Raw genomic sequence first — 14,794 nt, forward strand, 5'->3', positions numbered from 1 at the left:
ACAACAAAAAAAAGTACAAGAAGTTAAAGAGGAATAGAAAGAAAAAAATAAATCCTAGAAAAGGCCATGTTGAATTTTGTATGGGAAAAATACCATCTATCTAGAATAGTATAGCACAGCAATGTTAATAAAATAACAGAACTGAAAACTTCCTTTTGCCAGCATGCATTACAGAGCAATTAATCTCATTTTTATAAAAGCTATAAAAACTGAAGGTATCTGTATGATGTAATCAAAAGCAGATAAAAGTTACACTTGTACAAATTCTCTACAAGATTTAATTACCTGCACTTATTCTAACTACTTTGGAATAGCATCTGAATTGGATAACAATATCATAATACAGAAGTACCTCAGACTGGCAGAAAGAAAAAAATCTACCTACATCCTATTTAGATGGTGATAGCACAGTGACCCAACTTCTTGCTGCAATAATCCATCCGACTTTGTTGTATCTAGATCAAATTGTTATAACAGACTCTGTATATGAGGCTATTCTAAAGCTGTAGCTGCTACAAAAATGTTTTCCCCTCCCTTAATGACATCAGCAAAGGGTGTATATTACACAGCGGCTAGCCTGTCTTGATATTCATTTCTAACTATCAAGAAGCCTGCTATCTAGAACCTCTCCCTCATTCAAGTTCTTGCTAGTAGGCAGGCTGCTTATTTGTTACCGACACCTGCTGAAATAACTGAGCTAAATCTTTAGACTTTTATGTCTGGCAGATGCTGACTGATTATTAACATGCATCCTTGACTTTGGAGTTTGCCATGTTTCATTGGATAGTATTCAAGCCCAATGATCTTCAGAACAAGTGTCACAGTCAGTCTGTTGATTCAATGTGGCATGGGCTTTTGCCAGACACTCATAAAATCATCATTTATAATGCAGCTTGCCCAAGCTTTTTCGTAGGAGGCAGTATTTAATTTTTTAGGTTTCTTTTTCCTGCATAACCTGGGAGACTCCAAAGGAAAGGAGAATGTTTTACAAATGCGTAAAACCACAAACATTAGAATTTCTTGCCTTTTTTTTATTTTACTACAGTACTACTAAGAAAGGCTTCTGTTTGAGATTTTCAGTACTTTTTTTGTTCTTATTAAAAGATCTTTATTTGCAGCTTATCATGTAGCATTGTGATCTGTTATTGACTATTATTCAGAGTTTCATCCAAGAAACTGCTGATACAAAGAAAACCACAGTTAACATATCATGTCTCAATGAATTCAAGATACTGGGAACTATAAAACGAGCTTCCTTTTGGAAAATAACCCATTCATTTATGGTAACGTTATCATTCTTCTTCATATACCTGATTTTTTTTGGTCTTTGTTTTTAGGTAAGTGTAGTAGTTTCTCTACTGTCATGTTGACAGTGTCTCTAGCCTCACTGTCTTGAGCAGTCAGTACAAAAACAGTAGCATTCCTAATAATATTTTAGCAAACATTTCCATGTCAAGTTCAGATTTCTGGAAAATACTTCCCTTATTGCATTGTCAAGTGCTGAGGTTAGCAGTATGAATTAGTTTACTCTGTTTAATACATTTTTTAAAAACTGACATAAATAAAGCTTTGGTTTTTATTTAGAATTACAACTATTAAGGTGCAATACCTAATGATAGCAAACATTGAGTTGAAGTTCTTGCATTCTCTGCAGTGTAGTGCTATCTTAATGAAATGCTTGATGATTTTCATCCTTTTCAGCTGGTTGGTTTCTCTTAGAATCTCAGAAGCTACCCAGAACGTTTCTTGATTTATTACTTCTTCAAACTTCTTTAGATTAGTGCAACCTGTTTTTGATTTCAGTTTAAACAAGTCATCTATGTATTCTGTGGGTTCAATGTTACGGAATAGCTCAAAGTTTCTCATGGAGAGCTGAGTAGCCACCTCAACAGTACTGAGCTGTAGTAGGGAAATTTGACTTTCTCTTAGTAACTCTTGAGCATCTTCATCTGAACAAAGGGTTTCTGTTTCCATGTTGTTCTTCAGGTAATACCTATAAAAACAAAATTCCAAAATAGACTTGATCGAATATACTCAAATACTAGTGAAAATTAATGACCAGTTGGCATCATAGAATAAATTGAATTTCAAGACACTTAGATATTAATTAGAAGCATAGGAGGTGATTTCTTGTAAAGAAACAGAATTTCAGTAATGAAATAATGCTCCTATTAACATTTTTAATAAATAATAATGCTCCTATTAACATAATTTAATAAACTGGCATAGTCAACTTTAGCTCACAGTGTCTAATCTCACCTGCCACTTAGCTGTATCCTGTCAGCAAGCTTGGATAACTGATCAGGAAGCCTCCTTTGTTTGATTACACCCTCAGGTGTGACAGAGACTTCACATAGTGAATATGCATCAGGGGTTGCAGTGAGAGCAAATTCCCTGATGGCCTGGATGACCACTTCTTTTGCTGTTGTGTCTTTACTGATCATGATGTAGCGACTTTGCTGATCTGCCTTGAAAACCCTCAGAACTTGATCTGGTAAGTCTGAAAAACAATTACATACAAGGTATGCAATTCAGTAATGCAGAAAAAAATTAACGGTATAAGAACAGGCAAAAATATTGGTCACATTGAATCAAATTATAAATTATTACTCTTTATTTCAGTATCACTGTTTCACCTCTCCCATTCTAATGGAATACTTTGTTGTTGTTGTTGTCTGTGTGTTGTTTTGAAATGAAAGACTAGTTCTATAAGCTACCAGGATAAGAAGAAGAAATTAGGCTATCAATGGAACAAACTATGAAAATATGTAAACATTTGCAAAGTATGGACAGATAAGCTAATATGCAGCCCAATTTTCATAGGTGTTCAGTGCTGGTAAGTTTCATTCAAGCCTGAGAAAAATCAAGGACAATCACAACACTACCCTGTGCACTGACATATGATCAAATTAAGTGACAGGAGTGTCAGTCTTCTTAAGGATGCTTTTAAGACACTTAGCTACAAGTCTGACACTCAGCTCCAGTGCCACACACAAAGGGGAAGAAATTACCGATACAAATAGCTGGAAGACGTGGGTGTAATGGCCAGCTGTATACATAAATAAGCTGCAGTAGCATTAATGCATCCAAGTATTTAACTACCAAAATAGACAATCCTTGATATATTTAACTGATAATATTAAATGTAATAGATTGGTTTAGTTCTTAATTACTAAAATATTGGCACAGAGAGCAAGCTTTCAGAGATAGAAAAATTTTCTAAATATTTGAGTTCCAAATACTGTTTCAAATGTTTGATGACAAACCCTACAGTGAACACCTACAAGGCAGCTGTTTTTTAGGAAACCTAGAAAATTATCAGCCTAACAGCAAATGTTGTATTTGTTGTCTCCATAATCTTGTTAATGGTTTGAAGTCTAGATGCATTATCAACTGAAGTTTCTTGATTATCATGGTATTATAAAGAGAAAACAAAGAGCTAAAATTGTACTGCTGTCCACCAGTGGACTTTGGTTTATTTTTAAAACTTTTAACTGACAAGATAAAGTACTTTCTATTTATTTTAATTTCTTCCCTTTATTACGAATAACCTTTTCTTGGTTTTGGCATAATATCTGGTCATCTGTTCTTTCTTTGATTAACATTTATTTATAAAGATCATAGAGGTCATATGAACAAAAAAATTGAAAACAATAGAAAGCCTTCTGAATCTACAGCCAGAAGTGATAATTATTTTTAAAGATACTGAAAAAAATAACAGCTGCTAGATGAAAACATTCACTTTGATACAACCACAATCTTATTTGACAACTTATGATAAAGAGACCTGAATGTGCATAACATGTGCGGTAACATGTTTAAGTTACTACAAAAAGATCTATTCAGGAACAGAAATCTTGTGACAAAAGAAGCAAAAATGTCATCCCTCTACTGCTCCATGTCTTCAACGTCATCATTTGGAAAGCAATAAGATAAATCTCTCTCACATGACTTGGCTTACATGCCACAAGGGCCACTTATGCTTAAACATTTCAGTTTACAAATTACATTACGCCCATAACTTTTAAGCTCACATGAGTATGTTTGCAACTTGAGAAGCACTAACATTCAAGCACATTAAAACTGAGTGATTATATTATAGTTTACACACAGCATGCATCAGTGTAGGCCAATGTTTAGCCATTTCCAAGTACTTGAGTCAAATCTATAAATACTTTTTTTTTTTAAACCAATTTTGATTACCTGAAGAAGAATACAGAGTAGAGCCTGAAATCATTTCTACATTTTTTGACATTGTGGGAAAGGCAGATGCCAAAGATGCAGCCATTCGAAGAAGCTACTAAAAAGAGCATGCTCTCTAGATCCTGTTGAGTGTTGCCATTACAGAAATACTTGCCACTCAAAGGAATGATGTAAAGATGGGAAAGTTCTGTACACAATACTAAGGTGGGAACTCACTCAATACTCACAAGCAGCAAGTATTTTGTGCAAAGAGAAAATAACTTCAGTGATCCAGCAGAGCAGGTTAATATGAAGAAATGTAGAGAAAAACAGAGTACCATCATCCTTCTACTGTATATTACCATCAAATTTCTCAGGATGCAAACCTATCACAGCTGGTAGCAAAAGCACTACACAGAATACAGAGAAGTTTACAAGCAATAGAAATTACTACAGACATAGCAATGTCAGCAAGTTATTCAGTACAATAGTTTTTTTAAATAAATCAGCACTTGAAGAGAATTGTAATCATCCACTTCACTCCTTTTCAAAAAAGGAAACTGGAACGAAGAGAGCAATGTTTTATGATAGGAATCTAGTCACTTACATAGCTCGTATGGGGTGAAAAAAGTAACAATGACTGACAGCTCATCATTACTATATTATTCTGACTTCCAATCAAACAGAGAAGAGAAATCAAAGTGTTATTGACTGTTTGAACATTAAAAAATAAACCTTTACAAGTATATTCAAAAAAGCCTGTGCAAATCAGAAGAGAAACTAAAATGACTCCTTGCAGATTTCAAGCTAAAAAAAGTGTTCTTATTTCCTCCTCAAAGACTATCCTTCTAAAACAACAAGTTGTTTTATTCTCTGTCCCGAGGGATATCCCCCAAAGCCTCAAAGGATGGCCACTCTACTACTATTCTCCTTCTTCTCCAGTGCATTCAATTTAGCACAAGCTGCCTCCATCTGCAGCTTTAATTTATGCTAACATAATAAAAGAAATTAAAATTGTAGGCTTTATTTTTTTTCTCTGTCTTTAAGCATACAGTGGTATAATTCAACTCTTGCAACCATCCCTAAAGCCCTTAAGGTATATGTTTTTGATTGCATACTCCTCTTTCCCCACCCCCCGGCTTCCCAGCCAGTAAAAAAATATTACACTTACAAAGTCCTTTAAAAATATTCAGTGCATGGACATGTGTGTGTGTTTTAAGAAAAAAGCAGTAATTACTTACTACATTTTCTACAAAGACAATGCAAAAGCTGCTGTAATAAGTGAAGCAGGGGCATTACATCATTTTCTATCTTGCTTCCCCAAAGCAAAAGCCAAACAGTAAAACATCATTTATTTATTAAAATTCTCTGAACTCCATCTGCAACTGAAGGATATTCAGAACTGCAATGGCTTTTCTTCTTGATAAATCGGATTTGCTTGAATCCTGAGAAAACACTCCCCATAGCTCTGGTAGTGAGCCATTTGCTGTATTCAGCACATTATGAGAAGGTCCAGTCTAGGTAAGTGGCAAGCTGGAGAATTGACTTTCCACCCATTTATAGATAAAGTGCTGACTAAATAGTCACGCACTTACTGAAATATCTTCAGTGTTGGAAACTAGTTGTGAGATTAAAAATATATAACAATCTTCCCACTCTCCCAGAAGCAACCTTAGACACCGGACATAACAAAAATGAAACAAAAACCACACACCACTTTCTTGTAGTCTTCTCTAGTGCTCCCCCCAAATGAGATGAAGCAATGCTCAGTATTGCAGTTTCAAGAGTTAAAACTGTACCGACTCGGATAGTAAGTAAACTGATATTTAAGCGCTGTCATTTTAGGTAAGGTTTGAAATCCCTCAGACTTCGGAAGGCACTGAATTGTTGGTTCTGTTTTTGAGAAATGCTCCTAAGTATTAGACTAAAACTACCAAGTGTCTGCACAGCTATCGTCACTAGATCCTTCTCCAGCAGCTACCTTTTAACAACAAAAATTTGGATACCTGACACAGAGAAGGTTTCATATTAAGAACCTTCCTGCAGGCAGATTAAAAGCCCAAATCCCTCCCCCTCCAGGATATCCAGCTAAACGCTTCTGATATGATAAAGCTCTCAAGGTTCTCATTCTCCCCCTTTTTCACTCTCACTCCTCTCCCAACCAATACTTTGTTCCTCTCTGCTAAATACTGTGGTTGATTTTTTGTTTTGTTGTTGTTTGTTTTTTAGTATTTCAGAATGGATTTTAAATCACTTTATATACAAAGCATTCAGCATATAGCTCTAGACTCTTCTAGAGCAGGGGAAGGGCAACTAAAAGGCAACTTGAAAACGCTGTCCTTTACAGATGTAGTACAAGATTATATAAGAAGTTAAGAAGCCTGTTCAGAAAAAGACTGAAACAAACAACGTGTCCAATGTCCTTTCAATTTAATCTAAGCTTATGATCTCCCATGTTGTTTGAAAATACTGCAGTCTTTGTAAAAACTGTTCTATCAGGGCAGACTATAAAATACAAAGCAAAAAAAAAATTTCACTGGCCAAGAGTAAGACAGTAAGAGGCATTCTGTATACAACATACTTCAAGAACATTCATCTATACGCATGTGGGTAAAGCATATTGGAGCAAGGTAACAAATCCTAATTCATACACGGGTAATCTGTGGGTGACAGTGCACAGTTAATAAAAACTTCATATATACTTCAAGCTCTGGAAGCCCAAGAAAAATAATTTTTAAAAAAATGTAAATTCTATGATGTAGAACAGCCCCTCACCTGGAGTTGTATTGAAGTCCAAGATGCGGTGATGGGACTGCAGTAGATCAGGGTTACTGGATGACAGGGTTCCACTGACAGGTAAAGCAGGAGGAATGTGCTTCGTTTGCCTCAGTCCTACAATGCTGTCATCCTGAGACTGGCCAATTCCAATGTCACTGCATCCAGAAAGAAAGAAAATCAGCACTTACAAACATTCAGAGCTTGGGCTATAGTAGTGGCACGTGGGGGTTTCTATAATACATTTTCCACGCTTTGAGGAATTGCTGTTTAGAAGTTAATATTCTGCAGACAGCAGTGCTTGCTGTCTAGATTTGTCAACAGCACCCAAATGTCCACTCACCTTGATCAGACCTGCCTGCTCACACTGACAGCAGATGCTCATGCTCACCACTAAGCTCTGAGGAGCTGCTACACTTGTCATATTTTCATTATTTTTATCACAAGGGCCAAGATCTTTATTCAAAAGATGCATCATCATTCCTGCATCACCCCAACTTTGACTAGTACTGCTGTCCCCTCAAAGCCACTGACAACAACTGAATCTCACAGATCTTCCACCCCATCACAGATAGGATTTGCAACTGTATTTCGGGAGTTACTGTAACCACAGAGCAGCCTAAGATCTCTCAACAGACAGATAACGGAGGATTGTTGAGCTCATCCATTTCAGCCTTCCTACCCTGTATCACCTTCTCAGAGTTCCTCTTCACTAAATGTAACTGAAATGACACCAGCCGACTTGGAAGGCTACAGTACATATCCACAGTTGGGTGCTACTGGTATTCCCTCCAAAGTGCCTAACAGGTGCAAATAAAGCATTCTGTGATAAAGGTGAACGATTTTGTCTATTAAATTGTGAAAGGCAGAGTCTCAAGGTCAGTAGTGCTAGATGGATCAGAGACAGAGCTATCATCCTACTATAGCAGGAATTAATCGGCTTATTGCTTGGAAGCTCATAATCAGCAAGTGAAGGAGAGTGACTGCTATAGGACACTGAGGAGCTAGGTGTTGAACTTTTCTATAAATTCAAACATCGTGTTTTAAATTTTAAAAAGTAATGTTTCTAAAGTTCTTAGCTTCCCCTTAAGTGTCCATATACTTAACTGGAAAGTAGCTACTCAGTTTACTCTATTTTTAAAATTTAGAACTCACTCTGACTCTGATTGCAAGTTAAGCAAACCAGAAATTAACCCCCAAAATTTCAGCACTAGAAGACTCCACACCCCATGAAGATATTTTGCCTAGTGATGAGGACAGTCTAATTTATTTTGTGGGTCAAAGGAAATTGCTTTTTTTAAAAAAAAGAAAAGGCATTTCTGTTACTTTCTGCATACACTTGCCATGCAGGGAGATAGCATGAAGAAATTACTTTCCTGCTGAATAACGATGTGATAGAAAGGATAACAAAATAGCAAGTGTCCAATTGCTTCAATATAAAGCATGCTTTGCATCCCACTGAAGGGCTGCAAATAGAGAGGAGAGAGAGGGGCGCTCTCTTCGTCTGGGATGCTCCACTCTGGGCCAGGCAGAGCTCTGCTACAGCTGGAGGTGGGAGCCACGTTTAATCCTTATTTGAAGCAAAAACCTTCTGAATCTGAAGAGGCAACAAGTACAGAAGCCAAGGAGCTTATGCAGTGGCTGCAGCCAGAGGCACACTTCAAGAGATGCCTCAGAGCTGGCAGACAGAAGATTTCACAGTAGCTCCAGAGGAAATGGTGCTATTTGCTCAACTTTGAGAGTTTCTTGACGTTATCAGACTAAAAAGCAAGACTGAAGGAAGGCATTATCTCCTGCTCAGAATTTGTCTTTCTCACTACTTTAAGATCTCATGAAGCTGACAAACTCTAAGAGTTAACTCACTAGCTTAATTCTTTTTTTTTTTTTTTTTTTTTTAAGATATGTTCTAGAGACACTGAGACACCTGCAACATTCACCTTCAAGAAAAGGTGGACAGTTTCACCTCATAAGCTGGCCAGCTGACTCATGAAGTCTTTAAATACCTACTTTAATAAGTAAATCAGCTTTTCCATCCCACTTGATTTTTTTTTATTTTTTTTTATTTTTTGAAGATGTGAGAATAGGTAAAGTCCTTTAATAATGAATGGTATTGCATGTATTAGGAAGAACGAGACGGAAGTTTCTACAGAACAGGAAGAAAAGCACAAATAGGCAAATCTACAGCTACACATCTCTATGCAGAAACTGTGCAGACAAACAACTGAACGTCAACAAGCTTTGCAGACAAACTGCTATATATAAAACGCACGAAGTAAAGCTAGCGAAAGGAAAATAAAATAGGTCAAGTGTACTGTTTTTCTAACTCTTACCCAAAGAGGTCCCTGAACAGAAAAAGTGCACAAAAATGAAAGGAATCAAAGAAAAAAGTGAAACCAACACGAGAATTTTATGCAAAAGCTATGAATAATGGCGAACAATGCAAAAATCACATCCAAGACGATGCATGGCTCATCACAGGAACAAACATACAAGACCCGTGAAATAAAAAGAAAGTTGTAAAGACAAACAGCATAAAATGAGGATTTACAGATTCTCCTCTACTGAAATCCATCTGCATCAATTTGAGAAAGATTCATTACTTGCATATAATCGTTTACACTCCTTTAACCTTTACGTCAGTAGCATCCTATTTATTCTGTTGCTAATAAGTTTCAGAAGAGTATTAATTTTTTGAGTGGGAATACCTAATAAACTTTTTTTTTTTTAATGATAGCAGGAAAAAATCCTAGATTTTCAGTATAGGTATCTTTTTCATGAGTTTACATAATATAGATGTTCCCCAATGGTATGCCAAAAAGGAAAATACAAGAGAAAATACTTATTACACATCAGCTACCCTCTACAATTCATTGCCATTTTCATGTTCCTCCCATTGATGCCATCTGTCTTGGACAAGAACCAGATTCCCATAAAACCATATAAAGCTCATTGTTTCTGAGTTCCTCATTAGAATTCCATTTCTAAAAGGTGTTCATAGAATAAAAGGTATCAGAAACCAGATTTAGCTTTATTCTGTCAGAGAACCCAAGTTAGAATTTTAACCTCAGTCTCCTTTACAGCATCATGCATAAATTCTTATAGACCACTGGAATGTGTATAGATCGGATTTACTACTTCTACCAGCAATTTGCAAGCAAAACTGCTTACGGAGTTAGTATGAAATTAACTGCCCAGGATGCTTCCAGTTAATAGTTATCTTAAAAGAAAACACAAACCAACAAGAAGTATTTATGCCATTGCTGTATAAGAATTAAATATATTCCTATTGATGTCACAAATTGCATTGTTAGCAGCCTATGGTCATTCAAATATTCAGACTAGCATTTTCCAGTATATTTTAGAAGATACAAAAGTGTTTTGTAATAATTAAAGAATTAACAATTCTTTAACAAAATAAATTTTTGTTTTCTAACAAAAATAATTAAAGAATTGCAACAAATTTTAGGTATCATGAGAAGTTTTTAAAAACATAACACAATGCAAGTATTTAAGAAAAAAACACTCACTTGTATGGTTTCTGAGGCAGAATGCTGATTCGAGTCTTGTCAAGTATCTTCTTTAATTTATTTCTTCCCCCAACTGTGTTGGCTTTACTTTTCTTATTTACTTTTTCTAGTCCTATTACCTGCTCCACATCAACAGCAAGGTCTGGGATAGAATAACGGCTCGCCTTTTTAATATCACCAATTTTAGGCAAGTGGGGAGCACCATTTCTTTTTTCCTCAGACAACCGTGTTAAAAGTTCTTTAAAAACTGCACAAGAGAAAAGAGTAGAAAGAAGAAAAAAATGTAAAAAAGACTGTGCACCTGACCAGTGTAATATCAACTGTTAGAAAAAAATGTTTAGCACATTCTGTTAATTCACATATTAACTGAATTTAGAGATAAGACTAAATTTTATTTTTTTAAAAAAGGACACTACTTTTCTGTAATAATCAGGAAATTGGCCCAGCTTGGAAAAGAAATACGCTAGATGACCACATGGTTGCTTGGATGGTGTCAGCAGAAGGAATTTGATTTTTCAGTCTAAGGACATAGACTTCTGCAGACTAGTAGCATGCATTAAACAGTACACTAGACAAAAATGACATAAGAAAATTAATCACTGTAAAGCAAAGATTTAAACTGATGGCCAGCAATGAAAGCTCACAGACAGGCAACAGTTAGCAACGGGATCAAAAGTCAGAAATCAGAATGGAAACTAACAAAGTCATAAAACAAACAAACAAAAAATGAGAAACTATGAGAATACTTAAGAGACATCTTGGATGTTTGATATGGCTGTTGTGTCCACCTGCCATATGTACAAGAAAACTTGAAGTCTTAGAAGGCCAACAGACTGGGTATAGCAAAATTCTAACCTCAAAAGGCTGAGCTTATTACCGCTCCCAGTTGTCTCCCACAGCTCTCTAACAAAGAGTCATCTATGAGGCAGGCACAACTGATGAATTTGTTAATCAGTTCTTCTACAACTTTGCACTTCACAAAAGTGACAATATATTTAAATACAAACAAAACCGATCTGGTGATCAAGTCAGACATTCGGAGAAAGAGAAAAGGTATTCATAGATAAATGGGGAAAATTATCTGATGATTTGGTTTGTAATGATGAATGTACTTCTCAAAGATAATGAACCTGTGCTAGGACAGACTACAAGATTAATAGTGGAGGCCACATAAAAGGTATGCACAAATGACTCCTGAATTTCAGGAAGCAATAAGAAAGGGTTTTTTTTGAATGTTTCTAAACAAAACAAGGCCACTGCTATGGGTCTAGTAGAGAACATACCAAGAAGTAGTGATACGTGTACTATCTTGTGTGTTGGATGTTGAGGTAAGGAAGAACTTAATTATTTGCACATCTTTGTAAAGAATAACCTGTTTGTACAGAAATAGTACAATAAAGAATAACCTGTTTGTACAGAAATAGTACAATGTGTTTTTGAAGAAATGAGAGAATGATTTTCATTTTAGGAGGAAGAGAAGCCCTCTGTATTCTCAACAGCTCCCTCCTTATTATAAGTGGAAAACCACCATAAAACAGGGACGCATATTAAGACAGGGAAGGAGTAATAAAAAAGAAAGAATAATCAACTCAGGGATAGGGTTGGGGATACTAGGGGTTTTGAGAAGATAAGCTAAGAAATAAAATGAATGTCAGCCAGCTGGCACTTACTGAATAAGTCTATGTTAAATATACAAAAGCAATTTGCTTTGAAAACAAAACAAAACAAAAAGAAAAATCATTGTTTCTTTGGTATTCTCTATGAAACTGATGATTAAAAATACAGAATTATAGAAAAAGTGAGAACAATGGCGAGCGGCTTAGAATGAGTATTCAGGGCAAGGCTTTTACTCATATGTATGTATTCTTTTTGTCCTTAACAATCATCCATTCCTCCAGAAGTACACAACAAATTACTAAGAGACCTTAAAAGCCAAAAATAATGGAGAGTTAAAGAAGAGCAAAGGAGAAACAATAACCATACTGTACAGAAAAGGAGTTTGGGGGCTAGCGAGAAATTAAATATAGGTGGGAAGATGCTGTTAAGAAATAGGAAACTGGTTTAGGGATTTGTTGATAAGGAATATTGCATGCAATGCACAGGAAGTAACTGTTCTGTTCTGATACTCTACTGTGATTTCGGTATTTGGAGCAGAGCAACAAGATTAAAAACCGAGAAAGCACAATTTATGAAGAAATCATGTTTAGTTTTAGACTAAAGCAACACGTGATACTAAAAAAAATGAGTTACAAAGAACACATACATAGAGAAACAAGTACATAACTGCTAAACAAGCACATACAGATGAAACATTAGAATCTTTACTGCACAGGAAAAAAAATCCCCAGGAAATAGATTTGACAAATGTCTTTTGGAGATAATCTAAGCATATTTAACCATCAATTAATTCAGTGACATCCTGTGGAAATATTCTGTCCTACTTATTTGCAATGAAGACCTCATCCTGAAAGAGGTATTTCGGGAACATATCACAAAATTATGTTAATAATCCAAGTGTCCAGTGGTAAAAATAAATAAAACAAACGAATTGTTTATTTCTTATGATGGTAACTGAGGTCCTGAGCTGCTTAAAGACTCCTTCATGACTTCGTAAGTACTTGTAAGAGAGAGAGAAAAGATTCGGAGGGTAGTGAGATTATCATCACCTAGCTGGTAAGAAAGTTTTTATTAACCTTGTTACACTCACAAGGCACAGACTGAAAAAGTATGAGCATACGCCGTTGACACATTAAAATCACCAAACAACTGAACTTCCAAAAAAGGCTTCTTTCTTGAGGAAGGACTGTTACACATATGGACACGTTTTATAACTTAAAGCTAAACGGTCACTGCAGTTCCTCTTAATCCAAAAATATGCACTTGTGAGAGTCGTGACTTCATATAGGAAGTTATTTGAAATTTTTTCTCTACAATTTTGAACTCTGACTCTTTAGAAGCTGCAAACCTCCTTTTCCTATTCTTCCCACCTCAGAAGTATTTCAAACAATCATTTTAAGTCATTTTCAAATGTTTTATGTACAAAATTAAAAATTCCATCTAAATTAGAACACAAGTTAGAACGAAGTGCACACAAACTTACCAAATAAATTGGTTTTCACAGTGATAGACAGATGAGTGTTATTTCTAAGGATTTCCATGGCTTTTGACAGCTGAATGTTTTCAAAGTTTTGACCATTCACTTCCAGTATCTAAAAATAAAAAGAGGTAGTTATTTTTATTTAGTGAAGAGAAAGGGGGGAAAAAAGGGGAAAAATAAAACATTTTAAAATTACATACCTGGTCTCCACGTTTCAAGCCTGCTTCTGTAGCTTTGCTACCAAAATCGACACTGTCAACAAAGATGCCAAATCCCTTTTCTGACCCTCCCAGCAAGATAAAAGGCAAAGGGGCTTCTCGAGATGGCTTTGTTAAGGTTATCAATCTTCGTTTCGCTTTAGCAGCACAAGCAATATTTAACAGCCTCAAATGTCCACCCATTTTCTATAAAAAAAAGGAGAAGCATAATGAGTTATATGTAATAGACTGACTGCTCCCCACTATCTAAAATTGTCAGAAAAAATCATTCTTACCTCCCTCTCCAAATTGTTCTCAAATTCTTCCAGAAATCGAGTCATAGCAGGATCTCCTTCAAAATCGTTGAAGTGATTGTTCACCCACAACAATACTACCCGTGTAACCTGAAAATTAATCAATAATTTAAGCATTTCCCAAGAAAGCCCAGATCAACACTATTGCTAAGTCCTTTAAAAATACTGCTGCTTAAAGCTTCTCTAAGCTTCCATCAGGATCCTAAATACTATATACCCAAACTTCACTGTTATGCAACCATTTACCATGAGGAGAGAATGAAGAATAAAAATTGCTTAAGGGTTGTATTTCATATAGATTACTAAAAGTTAGAAAATTAACACTGGCTGTACCAAAGTTGTTTGAGCAGGGAATAGAGCGCACACAGGTATGAGGCACTGAATTAGATCAATTTCTGATTTGTAACAACAATTTCCTGTCCACATACATTTCCAAATCTCCTTAATTCTTCAAGCACATGATTACAAAGCTTCCTTTTTTTTTTTTTATTGGCTCTTGAAACTCACAGTAGTTGAGATAAGCCACCATTAACTTCATTAGGCATTTGCCTGTGTAAAAGAGTTATTGTATGTTTACAGAGGCAAGAAAAAGGAGCTATTGTGAGAAGCAGGAAAGAGGTCTTAACAGCAAATACATGTAATTCTCTTCCTTACATTCAATCTTTTGGTTTACACCTCCTCCCTTCTCTTCACCCCCTAGCT

The 14,794-nt window shown here is 35.7% G+C and overlaps 1 protein-coding gene across 8 annotated transcripts in view; it reads right to left on the bottom strand.

The window, feature by feature from the left end:
- RAPGEF2 (Rap guanine nucleotide exchange factor 2) overlaps positions 1-14,794 on the bottom strand; it is a 190,790-nt gene that overhangs the window by 16,043 nt on the left and 159,953 nt on the right. For all 8 annotated transcript variants that reach the window (XM_040554946.1, XM_040554945.1, XM_040554943.1 and 5 more), the window contains 7 exons: positions 14,075-14,182; positions 13,782-13,985; positions 13,585-13,693; positions 10,485-10,731; positions 6,958-7,115; positions 2,260-2,500; positions 1,610-1,993 (listed from right to left, as the gene is read on the bottom strand). In XM_040554946.1, coding sequence (XP_040410880.1) covers positions 1,610-1,993; positions 2,260-2,500; positions 6,958-7,115; positions 10,485-10,731; positions 13,585-13,693; positions 13,782-13,985; positions 14,075-14,182 — 1,451 coding nt within the window. The remainder of the gene's footprint in view (positions 1-1,609; positions 1,994-2,259; positions 2,501-6,957; positions 7,116-10,484; positions 10,732-13,584; positions 13,694-13,781; positions 13,986-14,074; positions 14,183-14,794) is intronic.

This window comes from Cygnus olor, chromosome 4 (assembly GCF_009769625.2).
Source record: "Cygnus olor isolate bCygOlo1 chromosome 4, bCygOlo1.pri.v2, whole genome shotgun sequence".
Classification (NCBI taxonomy): domain Eukaryota; kingdom Metazoa; phylum Chordata; class Aves; order Anseriformes; family Anatidae; genus Cygnus; species Cygnus olor.